This window comes from Ruditapes philippinarum, unplaced genomic scaffold (genome assembly GCF_026571515.1).
Source record: "Ruditapes philippinarum isolate M1 unplaced genomic scaffold, ASM2657151v2 ctg5578_1_1_1_1, whole genome shotgun sequence".
NCBI classification, from domain to species: domain Eukaryota; kingdom Metazoa; phylum Mollusca; class Bivalvia; order Venerida; family Veneridae; genus Ruditapes; species Ruditapes philippinarum.
In genome coordinates this window covers 98,334-117,633 of record NW_026867287.1, presented here as the reverse complement: position 1 = coordinate 117,633, position 19,300 = coordinate 98,334, and the positions used below count along the sequence as shown (strand labels likewise).

Sequence of the window (19,300 nt, the reverse complement as noted above, 5' to 3'; positions counted from 1 at the left end):
AAACACAGCAAATCACACATGAATGTCAGTTCTTAGCTTAATTAGTCTTTTGTAAAACTGCAAATTTGTTGGTAGATGTAATACACATAATGCTGAAAATACAAAACAACAAACTTTCCAAATAATAATCATACAAGAACCAAGTGAAAAAACAACAACATTTATTAAGAGTTTTCATACTTAATATCAGGTGACTCACATATATTTAGAAAACTGTAAGAAATTTTATTATATGATCTAAATATATCTGCAATCTCATTGGTCCAAACAGTAGTCAACAGAACTTTTTATAAAATCATATTTACTGGGTGTAGTATCATATTCACTGGCTGAATTGGATTTTCCCAGTCTAAAAATAGATTGAGACTCATATTCAATGATCATACACCGTAGACTGTTAAATACGCGTGTTTCTTAAAAATAATTGTTGCTTTTTGTTCTTTATGGCATATTTCTCGATTAAAATATCAATACATTACCATTTTACTTAAAGGCTACACCGCAATGTTGGGTATAAACTTGAATTACTTTTGTATGCGTAGCGTTCGCGAAGTCGTTGCACGCCTAACACGTGCGTCTTTTTTCCCGCGCTTCAACGAGGCAAAATTTGTACATGTATATAAGGTTGTACTTTTTGTGATTTTTTAAATTTTTTAGCCTATTCATATAATAAAACAATTATTGACAAGTGAGCCATTGAATATGATGTGATATTCACCGGCAGAAAGTCATATTGACCTCGGCTATCGCTTCGGTCAATATGTCATCTGCCGGTGAATATCACATCATATTCAATGGCTCACTAGTCAATAATTGTATAATAATGCCCAGAAACCTATGAAATATTTACAGAAGACTTTTCCTCAGTTTCCATTTATATTCCCTTTTTGAAATTATTAAATCCGTCTTACACGGGTTACGTACAGCGTAGTATTGATTAAATGTTAGACACATAATAATGATGTCTATTTCACCTGTCACTTGTCTCAAAATATATTTATAAATTGTTTCTCCAAGTTCATTTAAGGTTACTCAGTACATTTTACTTCAAGTTTGTTGTTGTTTTGAACACAAACACGTACCTTCCTGACCTCAAGGTGCCATCACTGGTGACCACAAAATTGTCTGATTGTTTTATAAATGTTTTAAACTTTTCAAATTCTGTTTCTGGTTTTATATCACAACCAAACATCTGTACTGTCACTGTATGTGGTAGTTTGTTTATAACAGTAATGAGATCATGTAACACTGAACAAGACATTGTTATACACGACAAGTAAACAAGTTTAATATTTATCATTTGAGGTGACAGTTTTAATGATCTTTCACCTAGATTGATTTTAGACAACCTAACATCTTTTAAAAGATGTAACAATGGTAATGTTTGTACCATCGTGTCTATGTCACTGGAAGATTCTAGAGATCTACATTTAAATGATTGTAGTTTACTGGCTGCTGGTAGTTGACTGAGATAAGATGACACAACACCAGGTTTATATAATTCACCTACACCACATTCTTCAAACAACGATACATCAATGTTTAATTGTGACACAGGTATCTTGGACAATCTTAAATGACTTAGTTGTGAATGTTGAGAAAGGTCAAGGTTGAATCCCGTACATGAAGTTTTATGATCACTACAGTATAAACTGTACAATTTTATTTCTTTCATTGATTTTTTACTAGTGAGGAAATTTAACAATGTCTCCATTACCTCGTGGGTCATAGTGAAACAGTCTATATATAAACACTCCAGATGTTGTAATGTTACCAGTCGTCCATTTATCTCAGCAGACAGCGGGTAACGTCTTCCTACAAATTTATGATTTTCCCATTTACTTGAAAACACAGTTAAACATTTTAAAGGGTTCAATAACAAGCTCATTATTTCCTCTTCTACAATTTCCCCTCTATAGTATTTCTCTATATGTGGAAGGTCAGAGAGTGTAAACAAATTGATAATTTCTTGTAGACTACAAATACCTTCATTTACTATCAGTATTGATTTTATGTTTTCTGTATTTTGTTGACACAGCTGTTGTAATTGTTTAAAGTTGTTTTCTTGTAGACAGTTTTCATTAATGAAGAAATCTTGTAAACACAATTTGAGGTCTTTGTTTTCCTTTCCATCTATTGCACAAGAAATGTACATGTCTTGTATGTCTTGTAATGGCTTAATGTACATGTTATTACCATATGTCCAAGTTCTGTATTTGCTTGTTATTTCATCATTGTTTATCACAGGCATTAAATGACTTGATATTGCAGACATTAATTTAGGGTTCATGTTACTGATGAAGACAAACACTTTTGACATGTCTAGAATATTTTGTAAACAGTGGCACTCTTCATATAGGATTTTCTGGACTTCACATGTATTTTGAAAACTTATAAATATTGCTGAAAAGTATTCTTGCATTGTTTTATGTGAAAATGAGATTTTAGAACTTTCATTTATTAATGTTTTCACTTTACTTTCTGATAATATTCCTGATAGACAGCTTGATTTCAAATCTTCTTGGTTAAGATATTTTTCAGCCATATTTTCATCAAATACTAATGTGTGCTCTTTTTTCTTACTGAACAATGTATAAAAAGCTAGTTTCCCAATGGTCAACAGAAACGTGTAGTAACTACAGAAATGTTTATGTTTTCTGAAACATTCAGGGACGTTACTCGGAGATTTTTCACATGATGAATGAAACATTCCATGTAACTTTTCTGTTCTAGATAGAAGGAGCTGAATAATGCCTGTATATAATTCGATTGCTGAATTTCCTATTGGAATTTTTTCAACCCATAAACATATAAGATAGAGTAATAGGAGAGGGGTGGAATCAATATATTCAAGGTCATGGTCACTGATTGCTTCTTCAAATCTACACACTTCATTCTTCAGTTCACTATCTTTAAAGTTCTTATTCAACATTTTCATTGCATTAAACTTAAACTGCCTGACTTTGTCTATATTTAATTTAACTAGCTCTACTGTTTTGCCTTTTTGATTCAAGTCTGACATTCCAAGCTTCCATGGCCGACTCGTTGTTAAGATTACACATTTTTCACGTGCATATCGGTGTGGAATACTTTTAGGAAGTCTTGAACAATCGATGTCAGGATGAGTCCATTCATCTAGTCCATCTAATATCACAAGACATTTTTCATCATGTAGAATGTCCTTTAAAAGACCTTTTGGCATTGAAGATGAGCAAGGGAGATTTTGTATGAGTTGTTCTTCAATCATGTCGTCAACATCACATACTTTAGCTGAATCTCTCAAAAGCACTAGAAATAAAAACTCAAAGCAAGATAACGCCTTCAACTCTTCTTCTTTAAAATGCTTATAATTTTCATCCTTTTGATGAGCTTGACACCACGTCAATGCGAGATATTTTGAAAATGCTGTTTTTCCAAATCCAGCGACCGCTGATAAGTATATTTCCTGTGAAATCTTTCTACCCGATATAAACAGGTCCTGTAACGACTTGACTCTAGTTGTTTCTTTCCCTCCACAAGCCTGATAAGTCTGTATGTCAATTTCTGGCATAATGTAGAATCCGGCTAGAGGGGTAGGGGCAGCATCTGTGAGTGGTGAAAGGGGAACTGTACTCTGATTGGTTTTATACCATGTAATTAGTTCATTCTTCAGTTCTGAAATAGAAAAAGATCACAAATTATTTATTTAGATAGTCATGACGTTCACGTAGAACTGCAGTAGAGCTACAATAAAACAGAAGCAAAATAATGAAGAAATTAAATACAAAATCTTCTTTTAAGTTCTTCCTCATATACTTGTACTTAATACAGTAAAATGAATAGAACACTCGGTAGAAAATACAAATTGATAAAACTCATGTGTTCGTCTGCTAACTTTAAAATTTACAGTAGCAGACGAACACATAGTTCTGGTTTCCAAAACTTTATAAGCCGCTATTTAACATTTTTGTTTTTCATCTGATGCGGCATTAAAATAGACTTTCATCTGACAGAAGTAAAGAAAAAAAAATCTTTTGAAAATATACATTGCCGTGTAAAAAAAAAATAAGATGTTTCGAGGTCGCTTCTAGATTCTATACTGCACTGTGTACATGTTTACATTATTACAGAATTGAATAACGTTACCCATCATTGGGCGTAGTGGGAAGGGGCATTTAGTTTTGCCCTTATCTGTAGGTCTGTTACTGTATATTTATTATATTTATTTGAAGTGTTTTGCCCTTAATTCATTTTAAATGTTTGCGTTACTAAAACTATTTGACCTACTGCAGTATAGTCATAAAACTTTACAGAAACCGGGGCGGATGCAAAAATGCATCACGGTGGGGGGGGGGGGTGCAATTTTGACAAAATTAAAATAGAGAATATAACATAATTAAAGAAAATGCTGCTTTTTTAGCTTGGACCAGCATCGGAAATCTCCCGGAATCACAGCCGGTAGTCACATAATAAAATATTTTACATAATCGGCCTATATACATGTATATTAAGATTAAAGCATATAGGCCATTATAGAACATATAAAAAGTTTGTTTCACGCACCTGTGCGTGGAATATACAGTACATATAACTTTTCCACAGTCTATATATTCTATATGCAGTGAGAAAAATTCATAATATTATTACATATATGTGCATCATCAATATTACTATAAGTTTTGATCTGAGTATCATTATTTACCTAAAATATTTCATTTCCAACAGAAATAGTTTTCATACCAGTCTTGTAAATAGTTTCATTTTCAAAAAAGAAGCACAAGTTTTTCATTCCAAGTGTTATCAAAATTGCAACCATTGTTAATTACCGTTTATGACCTATCTTTAATAAACCATTTAAATACATATAGCAACCTCAGAAAAATTTACAATTTCAAGCAATTATAAGTATTTGTCCCTCGGCAAAGCTCAAATGCCCATTTCTATACATTACAAAGACGCCGCCACATATCAAAAACATACCATCATATATCAAGACGACATTACCATATTTCTCACAAACAGCCCCATATATAAAATGTCAGAATTTATCTTAACTGAAAACCAAAAACCATTTTTCAAAACCACAGAACCGTTTATCAAAACCACAGCATCATCTAAATGTGCAACCTGACCGAGACTCGAATCTGGTACCCTCAGAAAATAGTTGAACTGTCTGGGACGTGTTCGTAAATCTCTACTTACGGAACCATTCGATACAAAACAATAGCAGATGATAACATACGCCACGGAAAGAAACGACAATTTACGCATGCGCGGACATTAAGTATGATTTTGACACGCCTAATTGACAAACAACACACGGCAACATGAACACTAAACATAACAAATCAATCGACTCTGACAAAAACTGCACCAGCTATCAAAACGGCATTTACAGCCAACAAAATCACATCACATTGCAACATCTATTAAATCCACAGTACTATCGTTCAAAACGCTATTGCAATTTTTCAAAACTACAGCACCATATTTGTCAGTGCCACAACACCATTTATCAGAACTACAAAACCCTGTTTCAAAAGGACATCACTACAAGTATGTTTAAATAGTCTTCTTATTGCCATTTGTTTGAAGATAATATAAAAATTATAATATGAGATATAATAATTTATACTGTATGGTGTGAACATAATCAAATTACTGTAGAAAATAGTTAATTTATTTAAAGGCACATTATTCCTCAGAAATCAATATTTCTTAAATTCTTTAGAAATGTCAAACATGTGTTTAATAATGTTCTGATAATAGTCTAACAGCATGTAAAATGTTTATCTGTTAAAGTAATAGCGCTGAACATGTAGTTAAAGAAGCAAAATGTAAACAATGCAGAATTTTAAATTCCATACAAATTCTAATTCACTATAATTGTACCACCTGCCAACATAAAAAATAAGCAAAAGATTTATGCATATGGCAAATGAGTACTTTTTGAAAAATTGTAAAAAGATGCCAAAAATAAAACAATTCTTGGGAAATAAAAATGATAGCCTTTCTGAGGCATAATGGGCCTTTAAGCCAACAGAAGATTGCGAGGCGGTGGGTGTGGTCTAACATCGCAATTTTGGAGTCTCAGTAATTCAACAGGGGCACGGCAAGCATCGTGTTCATGCTCGTCTGTTAAAAGCGGCATAACTAATAAAATACTTCTTTTCAGAATTATGCAGATTGTCTAACAACTGTACCTTGTCATGGTAGGTACTTATTCCATAATTCATGTCGATACTTTAAAATATTTGAATTATGGGCAACATTAAAGCCTCTGCACGACGATAACGACGACGACCTCGAAGCGATCACAATAATTCTAACTTAAATTTCCTTCGAACAGACGAACATCCCTAAATAAAAAAGACATAGCTAAAGCCACCCTGCCATAGCTTTCACAGAAGCGGTGGATTCATCACAACGGCGGTGAATTCGTCGCAGGAGCAGTGGATAAAAAATGGCCGTTTGCTGTTGACTGAATGTTACTGTTTACATGCCAAACGGCACATTATATCGCCATGTTATTTGTCGAATTGAAGACTTGACTTGTGGGCGCTTTGTTTCTCGGCATATTACCGCTAAAGAGCTTTGTCACTCAGTGCATATCTAATTACTGATCTGATGCCGTATTTTCTCTTGGTGCTTGCACAGAACGACAACTCGACAAGGCGATGTTTTGCGTTTTGTAGCAACGTCGCGTTCCTGTTGCACATACGCAGAGTATAAAAAGCAACTCAAGATGGAAAGTAAATTAGTGATAATACTTGTTTCTTGGTTGCGGTTGTTTTAATTATAATTTAGATTTATACAAATATTTTGTATGTTACATGACATGTTAAATCATTGTTATTGATATAAAAGATGCATTTTGCAAATATCTGTAAAGCAGTTTTTTTCGACATTTATTTTCAATCAGTCATGTCAGTATTTGTGTTCGTCATTTCTTGTTTAAAATAATTAAAAACGTGTCGCTTTTTGTAAATACGAACATATCTAAATATCATCTGTGGGTAGTGTTTGCAATTCTCCTGTAAATTTGTTGTGATTAATGCTTCAGAGGGATCACTTGTTTCCAGATTGTTTTACACATAATGGAATCCGGCACATGTCTTTTTCTTTACAAAACATTCGATAACACTAAATAAGTATGAACGATGCATGTTGAGCATATTTAATATTACGATGTGGAAGTTAGGCTATTGAATTTTAAGGCATTCATTGAGAAACATAGCACAATCACTAACAATTTTATACAAATTAATATTACTTTGCGATCATCGATGTTTATATAACTATCCGCAAACGGCGGAAGCATACATCTTAGTGTCAACAATAACCCAATATTTTCAGAAACATAGCATAAATTCTAAGAAATCCACCCAAAGGTTTAATTTTAATACACATTAATATAACTTTGCGATCATCGATGTCTAAATAACTATACGAAAACTGCGGAGGCATACATCATATTGTCAATTTGGCTTATTATGCAACTCAAATAATTATGCAGGCAAACCATGTACATGTAAATAGAAAGGTGTACGAACCTGACATCTCCTGGTGCTAGGCTAGGGTTATATTGCAAACAACCGTTTATATACGGTCATATAACCTGTCAGGAATATTTGTAATTAATCCTTCATAAATGACACATTTTATATATTTCCGTAGGGTGGACAACTACCGTCTTAAAAGCGTGCTGTAGTCAGCTTTATTCTAAAGTACATTTAAATGTCATTAAAATTAAATATGCATATTTTATTCCTTATAACTAAAAATTTAAATGTTTTTTACATGATGTCAGCCTCTCTTAACAATTCTATATTAAGGGTACGAAAGAAAAGAAAGGAACATAGAAATTTGTCAAAAATGTCTTACTCAGGTAAATTAGTTTATTATTTTAATTTTTAATCCTTGCGTCCATTGATCTTTTATAAAAACATTTTTTTGAAACTCCACAAAGGGACACTGAACTCAATTTGGTCCTAGTACCGCTACATTAAAAAGATGACTGTTATAAAGCCCTGTCCTGTTTTTGTTTGGGGTCCACCTGGGCTCCTTGCCACTGGTTCTTGTTGCTGGGCCATATAGGGGTTGCGTTCATTGAACGCAATCTTTCCTTGTTTATCTTGTTTATCATATTTCGCATATTTGCAATATGTAAAAGCGATAAACCTTCATTTTGATTTATATTAAACCCACCCCATTCAGTGCGCCCTATCTTTTAACTATAATATATGTCATTCTACAAAGACAGTAATCGATATTAAACCCGTTACATTTTTAAACTATATTAAATATCATCCTTAATGATATTAAACCTGTCCCATTTAGTAAGCCCTATTTTTAGCCTATAATAAATGTCATCTTTTAAAGGCCGTATTTGATATTTAACCCGTTACATTTAGTAATTTATATTAATTTTTTAAAGTATAATTAATATCATTTTGTGCTGTCTGACTAGAACTTGAACCAAGGACCCCGGAAAACGGTCCCACAGCTGCTTACCAACTAACATATACGTCCGCTTACACATTCCCTCCCTTCAATAGTGAACAGTTCTGAGCTGTGACTTTACTATACAGAATTGAATAAATTTCTTTATCATCCAGGGAACATTTCTTTACTGATGAGGGGTCTTAAAACCTCGGTATTCCCTGCCGCAAAATACAGTCCACGCTGTCTCAATCTTTACTTGTCTTGATAAGCGCCACCCTGTCTCACAGCCCTGTCTCACAGTCCACCCCATCCAATGACCAGGTAAAATATGATAAACAAGATCAACAAGGAAAGGCGGCGTTCAATGAACGCAACTCCCACACGACCAAGCAACAAAAACCAGTAGCAAGGAGCCTCCGGACCCAAACAAAAAACAGGACAGGGCACAAGGCCGATATTTAAGGTCACCGAGGATAATTCCATATACATTCTGATTACACTCAATAGAGAAAAGTACCCCTGTGGTGTCACAACTAGAACTGTCACTGTCATGGCGTGAATAGCCCCGCATACCACTTTGTCAGAATCAACAAAATGGCCATTTAGCCCTCAAGGACAAACTCCCTGCCAATTCTGAGTTAAGTAAGCAAGTGCAATGCTAAGTTATGTATCCTACATGCTTCAAATGTGAAAATGTCAAATCAATACACTGTGGACAGGCATTCTTAAGCATTTAAGCAGACAAGCTTATTATAGTAAAAATCCCTGTGACCTTGACCTTTGACACAGTCATCTAAAAATCAAAGGGGTCATTTACTAGTCATAAACAACCTCAATATTACATATGAAAACTGTTGACGAAAGCATTCTTAAGCAAGTGAGCGGACAAGCTTTTTTAGTCAACGCCCCTGTGTTCTTATCCTTTGACCCAGTGACCTCAAATTCAAAAGGGGTCACCTATTGTCATGATCAACATCGATGTCAAATAAAAAGACGGTGGGTCAAAGGTTTCTTAATTTGTTGGGCGGACACACTTTTTGAAGTCCAGGGCCCTGTGACCTTGACCTTTGACGCAGTGACCCCAAAATTAATAGTAGTCATTTCCTTATCATGACTTACCTCAATGCCAAATATGAAGACTGTGGGTCAAAGGAAGCTTAAGTTATACTTACCTTCATGACAGATATAAAGACTGTGGGTAAAAGGAATCTTAAGGTATTGGGCGGACAAGCTTTTTTAGTCAAGGCCCTTGTGACCTTGACCTTTGACCTGGTCACCTCAAAATCAATAGTGTCATCTAATGGTCATGGCCAGCCTTCATGCTAAATATGAAGACTGTGGGTTAAAGGAATCTTAAATTATTGGGCGGACAAGCTTTTTTAGTCAAAGCCGATGTGACCTTGACCTTTGACCTGGTGACCTCAAAATCAATAGGGATCATCTACTAATTATGACCTATCTAAATACCAAATATGAAGACAGTTGGTCAAAGAAATCTTAAGTCATTGGTCGGATAAGGAAAAACCGAGGGACGGACGACGGGGAGACTGCCGGACGGACCAGCTGATTCTAGTATTCCCATCGGCGAGGGTATAATTATGTATATCCTTTCAGGCTATCCTAAGTAAAACTCATTGGTGAGGAGAAAATTAATTCAGGGCTCCAGCCTATGTGCCCTTAAGGTGTTACCATCATAATGCATAACTCCGCTTTGAAGAGTATTCAAATAGGCTAGAACTACTGTTAACTACATTGAAAATGAGGGCCGTGGGTTCAATCTTTTTTTTTTCTTTTAACATTATTTATGTATATCTCATGTCCCATTTGGAAAGAAAGAAGTGTTTAATTTTGATTTTTTAATTCATATAGGTATTTATTGGCTAAATTATGCTAAATCTAGTAATAAATATGGTACCTGATATTTTCAAAGAGTAATAAAATCAAAACTAGACGGTAAACGTATTTCATATTTTACAAGATCAACCAATATACTTCTTTTAAAATTTTGGGAAACTTTTGAAAACAGGCACTCCATTGGGGAAATTTAAATTTTTTTTTAAATAAGGCTCCCTAAGTAGGAAAATGGTCAGACACGTGGTAAAAATGGGTGGGGTAGGGTAACATTTTTATACAGATTTCATAAATTTTAAGTAGAAACCATAATTTTGCATATGTGGATTGTTAGGTGAATGGTACTATTTGTTTCTTACCAAAAATTTATGGGAAAACATTTTTCATTAGAATGTTATGGCAGATTATTTAAAGGTTCCTCATTTCTAAAAAAAGGCCCTCATAACATCCTAGCTTGAGTTCAGAAAAATGGCCATAACTTGATTTCCGTACGGTAAACTTTGTTTAAATTTTGCATACAGGTGTACTTTAAGGTATATATCTGACCTATGATGTCAATTTTTTAGTTCCTTAAAGTGCCCATTAGGGTGGTAATACCTTAAGTCTATATGCAAGCTTCTTTCCCCCCACCCATACAAAAGAAGTCAAATTTAATACTGCTACAATGTCTTATAAAATTACATTTCTAGACAATAATTAAACATTTAACAATATTGACTTAAGACATAATCATTAATAAATGCAGTCAATCAAATAATAAGCTGGGAATATTTATTAGTATCACAGAGTGAGAAAACAATGCAGCCTGACTGAGACTCAAAACAAAGACCCTCAGAATACGATGCCTCATCAGCACTACCGTATGAACCCAGAATCCTTTGAATACCATACCACAGCTCTATCGCTTAAACATTTTTCTCAAAATATGTGATCTTCGCTATACATTAACGTCATCCCCCACCTTATTGAAATATCTCCTTAAATCATTGACAAACTGACATAGTGAAATGTCTTCAAGTTATATTCAGTTATGTCCCCATGTTGGTTCCCAAACTAAATTGTGCAAACTTATTTTATAATGTCAATATGAATTTGCACAAATTTGATTAGAAAAATATCTTTTTAACTAAAACACGCTCAAAACCAACATTTTATAACCACTTTTTGTGTTAAGGCTGAGCGTATTACTTTTCATGATTTAAACACTTATTAGATAACAAAATACGCTTAAACATGCCGTAATTAAGCACAAGAAACACACTGTCAGTAACAAAAGTTATCATAAGAACTCCAAGACATATTTTGACATTTGAAAAATCTGCTATAAATTTATTAGCCTGGGCTTTATGTTTGCAACTTTCCACTATAATTAGGTAATTAAGTATAGCAACGAAGAAGATCACAAATGTAAAGGTCAATATGTACGAATGAGCAAGTAATTTGGGAATTTTACTCAGAACAACCAGATTTTTAAAAAACAGGCGATGAAAAATGGACTTAAAGGTTTTTCTGAAACATAATACAATATGTAGGGCAAGCTTTATTATCAAGGTTTAATTTCGCACCTCAAAAAAATGACCATTTTTCACATGAGTTCTTCAAGTATATAGAAAAGTTTTTTACAGAAATCCGTAACATTTTCCAGGAACTCCGTGACAGTTATCATAAGAACTCCAAACATGTTATCATAAGAACTCCATCATTCGTGAAACACTTCCTCCCCCGAGAGACAAGATGTACGACAAGTACACCTGAACCTCACTTTTTAAAGATGAAAACTACTATTTTTGACGAGTGTTTTGTAGTATATACAAACGTTTTCCGACGAACTCCGTGACAGTTATCATAAGAGGTCCTGACAAGTTATCATAAGAACACCATTCTCCGCCCAGGGAATCTTGAACTTAGCTTTTTGTCAATTTAAAATGTTAAATATTAGCCGGTGTTGCTAGGAATTTTATATTTATTTATTTAAACCTGGTCAGTCAGTTAAGATATTATTATAAAGATCTTCAGGACTTTGAAATTATTAAAATTTGGGGTTTTGGGGGTTTAAAATATCATTTATGCTAAATCCAAACCATGATGCTTAAAAACTGGACACAAATCTTAAATTTTAATAGAAAAAAAAATCAAATCCAGGTGACAAGAGTCATATTTTACCAAGCACTGGGGTATTCCGGGTCATGACTCTGAATATTAATGGTTTTAATTTGACTACTATGTTATAGGTTTAAAAAATCTGGAAACAAAGTGATCATCAAGCCCAGTCTAAGCTGGCTTAAGGCCTCAACAGAGGTAGGATTTAGTTGTACAATGTAATTTAAAGATATGATGTAAACTTTTCAAAGCAATACAACACTTGCATACAGACCTTAAATCTATATTGTATGAATCACCAGGTTTCCCTCCAAAACAATTCCCTCCAAATGGATCCCTTTACAGAATTTATTCACTTTTATTATTTTAATAGGTATAAAGGTTAAATAATTGTTGGTATTGACCAATTAAGAATATTGATTAAGAAGTAGGCCGTGGATAGCATGGGAATTACCATGTTCTGGAATGAATAACAAAACTGAGCACCCTAAGACTTCTCACAGTGATTTTTGTTCTACATGAGTAATGATGGAAACTCCTCCATCATTTTAAAAAAAAATCTATAATCATTTCTTGAATAACTTTGGATACGAACATGCCACAACTTAGGGCTCCCTTAGAGTTTTTCAGCATACTTTTTAATCCATCTTGCAACTTTTTTAACATTTTTATTTAAATTATTCTGGAATTTCATTCATTAACGACATTTAGGAAATATGTCACCTGTCATCATGGGAGGTCTGTACAACTAGAATTAAGAGATGCCTGTCCTATCTTGTAAACCTAATATTAAGTTGTACGAATTCAAGAAATAAAGGCATACACACATTAAGATTTGCTTGTACATTTAAGTTTAAATTGCAGATGTACTTCAAAATCCTACTGTCTGTTGAGGCTTTTATATTTTTTTAGAGTATTGGGAATAATGTAAAGGGTGGCTTAGCTTACATGTCTAACTTTGGAGCAGCTTAACTCAATGATTTTATTTATGTCTTTTTTATGTGATTGAGGGACACTGGTTTCAACATCCAGTACTCGGGCAGAGACAATATCTCTACAGACTTCTTATAGAGAACGTGTATGCTTGCACTTGAATAAATTTGTGTACTAAATTGTATGGTGGCTGAGTTGGTAATGGTTGGATATTTCGAACAATGGACATTTCCTACCAGGCAAATCGAACCAGATTTTAGGACACGTCAGGACAGAAGTCGAGACATTTCGGACAAGATATTTGGACACTACGGACCATACATTGGACACTTCGGATCAAACTGTCAATTGGACCTTTGTATGGGATGTATTGGATCAGATCAAAATATCAACTTTTGTTTTATACATGTATATCGTTTATTTTTACAAAGGCATGGAAAAAGGTGCCATTTGGGCAAGGCTAAAATATGAAAAAACACTTCTTTCTCGTGTTTTCAAGTTTTCGCCTCTTGCCTAGCCAAGCAAAAGTACGACATGGCACAAATCAGCCACCATAGAATTTTCTTACCTAGAAAAAAAGCTAGCTATTTTTATTTGTACAACAAAATCAATGTATAAGTACAATTTTCACTTTAAATGTATAACTAATGGAACTCTCAATAAATGTCTTGTCCCATTTTGGAAAAAAAACACAACATAATTATGGTATTATATTGCAATTGTAATTTTTGTCAAAAAATGTGTGTGTGTGGGTGTGCGTGTGTGTATGTGTGTGTGTGTTGTTTTTTTCAATTCGTGTCAATTATGGATTAATTTACCTGTTATTTAAAACTATCTAACAGTATCTGTCACGATTAAGATGTGTTCACTATGAGGCACATAAAATGTGTAAGTGGCCGGACAGCTCAGTCGGTAGAGCCGCGGTACGTATTTAGAGGGTCACGTGTTTGAGTCCCAATGCCTCATATATAGCTCAGAGTTTAATTCACGTTGATTTGTAAGCCTGAAAAAATTTGAGGACAAATGTGCATATATAGTAGAAAAGTATTTTACGGTTTTAGTACTGTTCAGTATTTAGGGGAGATACTGATACAGTGTAAGCGGCCGAATAGCATAGTGGGAAGAGCCGCGGAGTAGTATTCCAACTGTCAGGGGTTCGCGTCCCTGCCAGGCCTTTATACATATCAATACCAGTCTGTCAATTTGACAAAAAATGAGAAATGGGAAGGAACTGGAATAGGATAAATGAACTGGTAAAAAGGTGTGGGTATAGTCTGAATACAATCATATACTGTATACTGTAATGTCTGACGAAGCTGATATCGGATATATTGGTACGCATATGAATACATGTTTGCTGAATATAAAAAATGTTGCAATTAAAGAGTAATTAAATCCTTAGCGTATGTGAAATAGGATTAAAGCTAATCTTCGGCGTAAAGCACGTTGAAATCTGGTATTCACCATGAGGTCACAAACTATGATGTAAATAAATATCAGAGCATTAACATTTCTATTCTTCGAAAGAGACACTGAATATCTCTTACATATTTAGGAAACCGAATTTTACAAAATAGATCTATCTAAGATTTTCGTTTTCAATAGTAAGAGACTCAAAACACGGTACTTAAACATTAAGACGAACGCAGACGCATGCTAAACGTTTCTGGGCATAACAAGCACATGCTTTCAAACGCACGATAAACAAAACACGAAAAGGGATAAACGTTAAACGCTTGTAAACGATTCCCGCTTGAGAAAGCGTTTTATCAAGCGCACGTTGCACGTTTTACGCACGCTCGATATACGTAAAACACACGCACGATACACACTGTTTTAGGCAACTTAAACGTTCATCCTTCTGTATCATATATCATGGAAAACAAATGGTATCATGTGATGTTTATCACTTACTTTGTTTAGACTCAATATATTGCTCTTCCTGCTCGTTTTTACTTGCTGTCTTCATAGCTTTTTGTAATTTCTCTCCTAATTCAGCCATGTCTGACCGTTCTTTATCTCCTTGTGTATGAATTTTATCAACTTCCTTGTCCCGTTCTTCATTCAGTCTTTTTACAGAAGCATCAGTTTCATGTTGTATCTGTGAAACTCCCTCTGCAGTTTCTGACGCAAGATATAGAATATCATCTTGTTTTCTTTTGATCATATCTAGTTTAATTCTGTCATATTGATCATCTAAACCAGCCTTTATCTTGTCCAGTACTGTTTTGGCCACATCGTCTAGTACTTTTCTTACATCATCTTTGCCAATGACTAGAGTGTCATTTTCTAGCTGTAATAATAAATACCACAATAAGACGGGCATATTCTTAATCAGAGGCAACGCAGCGCGATTATAAATTAGCCAAGCCTGTGAAAAACGATTAGTAGTATCCTTTAAAATATTCACCATGGACTTTGCATAAAGAATTCATTCCGAAAAAAACTTGAACTGTTCTTGGGGTATACTTAACTGGCAGAGACCGCTTCCGACGGCACTATGGGTTTCGAACCGGCGACAGCGAAGGCAATATTTGATGTATGGTTTTAACCAAGTCACATGGAGAGAGGTCAGGACTATAAGAGGGATGTAGGAACGTAAATTCTCTGCTCCTCTAAATAAGCTTGAACCGGTGCGCAGGTGCCTATCAAGGGGTTATTTGATCCTGCACACCCTGGGCCTTGGGTTCTGCGGAATGCAGTGATTACATACAGCAGTGAGAATATGGTAACGGTAAAATGTTCAAGTGACATTATCCCTTTCAGGCATAGCGCCATGCGCCACTATTCCATCACTGACAGAAAGAGCGAATTTAACTCTATTAGCGCTCTTGCTTCGTCGTACTACAAATGTTTTATTGTCAGGCTACAATAAATACACCACGTTTCGTTGAAAGTGACAATTTCTCTTAGTAGTTTATGGTCTCAATCTTTGAACCTAGTCAATAAGGCCGACCCATTGTTACCCCGCTCCCTCTTCTGGTCAGAAGTTAGCAAATGCTGGATCCAACGGGCGCACTTTAACTTTTCTTTCAAGATTGGAAAGGCGCAATATGTCACTTTATCCATCCACAGTATATCTTGCATATGGCTTTATAGGTCTACCTTTCTTTAACATTGACACCTACCAGTCAGTTGTACGATATGGAAAGGCATTTTGCAATTAACTAAATCTAGATCCGTTTTTACCCAATACCGAATTAACCCAATAAGCCACGAATTTTACAATAAGCTCTTTGCTCCTCTCTCAAATCACACTATAACTCTGCCATGTTTACCAATCATAGTTCAATTGAGTAGTTGCCGCTAATAAACTAACTAATCAATCAATCAGTCAGTCAATCAATCAATCAATCAATATACATTAGAATTTAATGTAGGTAAATTATAAAGTGTACATTCAAAAGATATATTTATATGCATAGCTTATTTGTACAGATACGTGAACAATGTATGTCATTAATGAATTGTAAATTGAATATTGATCAAAATTATGATAAAGTGTATTTAGTAAAAATATGCCCTCAAAAGTAAAGGAAATTAGCGTTGAAAATTTTAAAGAGAAAACAAATGTAATTCCAAACTACATTTATAAAAAAAGTTTATTTACTCAAATACAATAATAAAATTATTTGATTAGATTTTTTCCCTTTTACTTAAATTACACAAATTACCCATCACACGGAATATACTATGTTCTTCTCATACGATAAAATGTATATTTGAAATTGGTTAATTACCTTTGTAAGTTTCTGTAAAGCATTCTGCGCATGCGTGTCTGTAGCTAAATATACGGGATCAGAAAGTAGTTGCTGTAAAAGTTTGAAGTATTTCTGAAGATCTGAATCTTCTACCTCTAGTGTAGAAGAATGTCGCACATCTCGTCCAATTGCTCTTGCCTGGTTAAGATGAAATAACAGTTCTAATTTACTTTTACCTAAAAATCTATAATCTAATTATAATTAAGATAATTGACTCTTAACTGTAAGACTGTTTTGTTATAGTAAAACATAACTAACAAAAATGGAATACAAACACAATAAAAATGTGTTTACCTAAAAATGTTATACCTAGAAGAGTGTTCTGCTGATTGCATTTTTACTACTGCCTTCTGCGTTGGAAACCGTCAAATAATACCGGGGTATTTATCATTTGAAAAAGAAAACAAGAATAAAGACCAACAAGGCGCTGAAGTCTTATGTACTTGTATTCCTCTTTATTACAGGTCACCAAACATAATTTCAAATGATAACAAATAACACAAACCACGACAATATGTCATGTAAATTTCATGAACATAAGGGGTTTGACCGAAAGATTTGATAAATGTAGGAGTGCTTGTAAACAATGATTTTTCTGAGTTCTCGTTTGTTTGGTTTTTTAATGAAAATTTAAATGAGTCATAATATATCCAAATTCAACTAAATAACAAAACCCTGACGACTTACACAAAGAATCATTGGGACAGTAAAGAAAAAGCAAAAGACCATATTCAATGGGACATACATTATCTACATATAGTTATTTAAAATAATCTGACATTAAGCAAAAAGGCTCGTGGGGACATATGTTCTGTAAATTTGCCTAATATCTTGATCAGAAAAGGAGGAGATGCCTTCCGAAGATTTTTTATGATATAGCATATTTTGGGTTAACAAATCCACTGTTCCGCCCAATAGATTGTCTTATCACGAAATCGTATCAATATTATACGCCTCTGGGAACTTGATGGTAATACTTCTATTAAAGTAACTTTTTAAATTCCTAAAACATTAAAGAAAACATGATAAATGTAAACGATGCGAGCCAAACAAAATTCTTAACGCCGCTTACCAAATTTCTGACCTTTTTCTAACTACTTGCTTTATGTTCAGAAAGCATGACAAAAACAAAGGAAAATGTATCACAAATGTCAAACCGTACTATTATATTTAATCTTAAATCATTGAAATATATAAATTTCATTTTGTTAATTATGGACCTAACGTTTGTCCTCCTGAATAGTATGTAAATATCGTTTACCTTTTCAAAAACGTTCGTTTTATTATTAAGGTTATCATGTAATTTCCCCTGGAAGTCTTTGTAATTCAGAATAATGCTGATTATCCCATTGAAGTCTGTTCTTTTTGGGGCAGATGTTTATTTTAACCCTTTCTGGGGGCATGAAGCTTTTTCGCCATTTTCCCAAAAAATCATTTCACCACTGGGAAGCTTTTGTGTTTTTGAACGAGGGGTCGTTGTACCTATCGCATTCTGTTTTCAGATTTAAAAAGTTATGACATATCTTTTAGGACCCCCGAAGAATTGTACTTGTTGCAACATTTGATGATAAGTACTTTTTTCCTTTTGCCTTTTTATCTTACATATATGTCAGTAGGGCAATTAACAAATTCCCTTAGAAAACTTGAACAAAAATCCCATTGAAAAGTCCTTTGGGGTAGCTATCATCTAAGCTTTTTTAATTGAAATTGGTGAATTTCATTACAAACAAAAGGTTCAAGTCCGTCTTTGGTAAACAAGACGGCTAACTGAGCTTTAACCCAGTTATTGTATTTTGTTTCTGTCAGTTTAGCGCTATATGAAGCCATTGCTTGCACACTTTTGTCTTTCCAATTTAAAAATTATATGCTTTAGCGGTTTTGTAAACACAAAAGCTAAACTAAAAAAACTGTTTTTTTTAAATTTTATTTCTTTTTTTTTTCAAAATTTTTTTTTTATTTTTTTTTTTTTTAATCAATTTTTGTTGAATTATACTAATATTTTGATAAATTTTTATTTTTTTTTTTATTTTTGGGTTTTTTTCTTCGTTTTTATCTTTTGCCTCTTTTTGCTGATTCAACTTTGAACAATTTTGAAAATCTGTGAATTTTCTTAGTTAGTTTTGTTTTGTATTTTAAAATTTAAATTAATATAAAGGTATTTTTTTTTTTAAACAAAAATTGAATTTTTAATTCAAACAAAAGCCAACATTTTTCGGACAACCTCGAATTAA

General features: G+C 33.7%; 1 protein-coding gene across 1 annotated transcript; it reads right to left on the bottom strand.

Moving 5' to 3' along the window:
- Positions 1–823: 823 nt before the first annotated feature.
- On the bottom strand, positions 824–18,431 carry LOC132735526 (uncharacterized). Its single transcript, XM_060722482.1, has 4 exons — positions 18,331–18,431; positions 17,049–17,207; positions 15,223–15,601; positions 824–3,654 (listed from the first exon to the last, which is right to left on the bottom strand). Exons 3-4 carry the CDS (start codon positions 15,473–15,475, stop codon positions 1,043–1,045), a joined length of 2,865 nt encoding a protein of 954 aa, XP_060578465.1. The 5' UTR covers positions 15,476–15,601; positions 17,049–17,207; positions 18,331–18,431; the 3' UTR covers positions 824–1,042.
- Positions 18,432–19,300: the final 869 nt, after the last annotated feature.

Bases quoted from the DNA above. Each gene is read 5' to 3' on its own strand.
- LOC132735526 (XM_060722482.1), bottom strand. From the start codon at position 15,475: ATGATCAAAAGAAAACAAGATGATATTCTATATCTTGCGTCAGAAACT. The intron at 3,655-15,222 runs GTAAGTGATAAA...TTTCTATTTCAG, and splicing joins ATATATTGAGTCTAAACAAA to AACTGAAGAATGAACTAATT.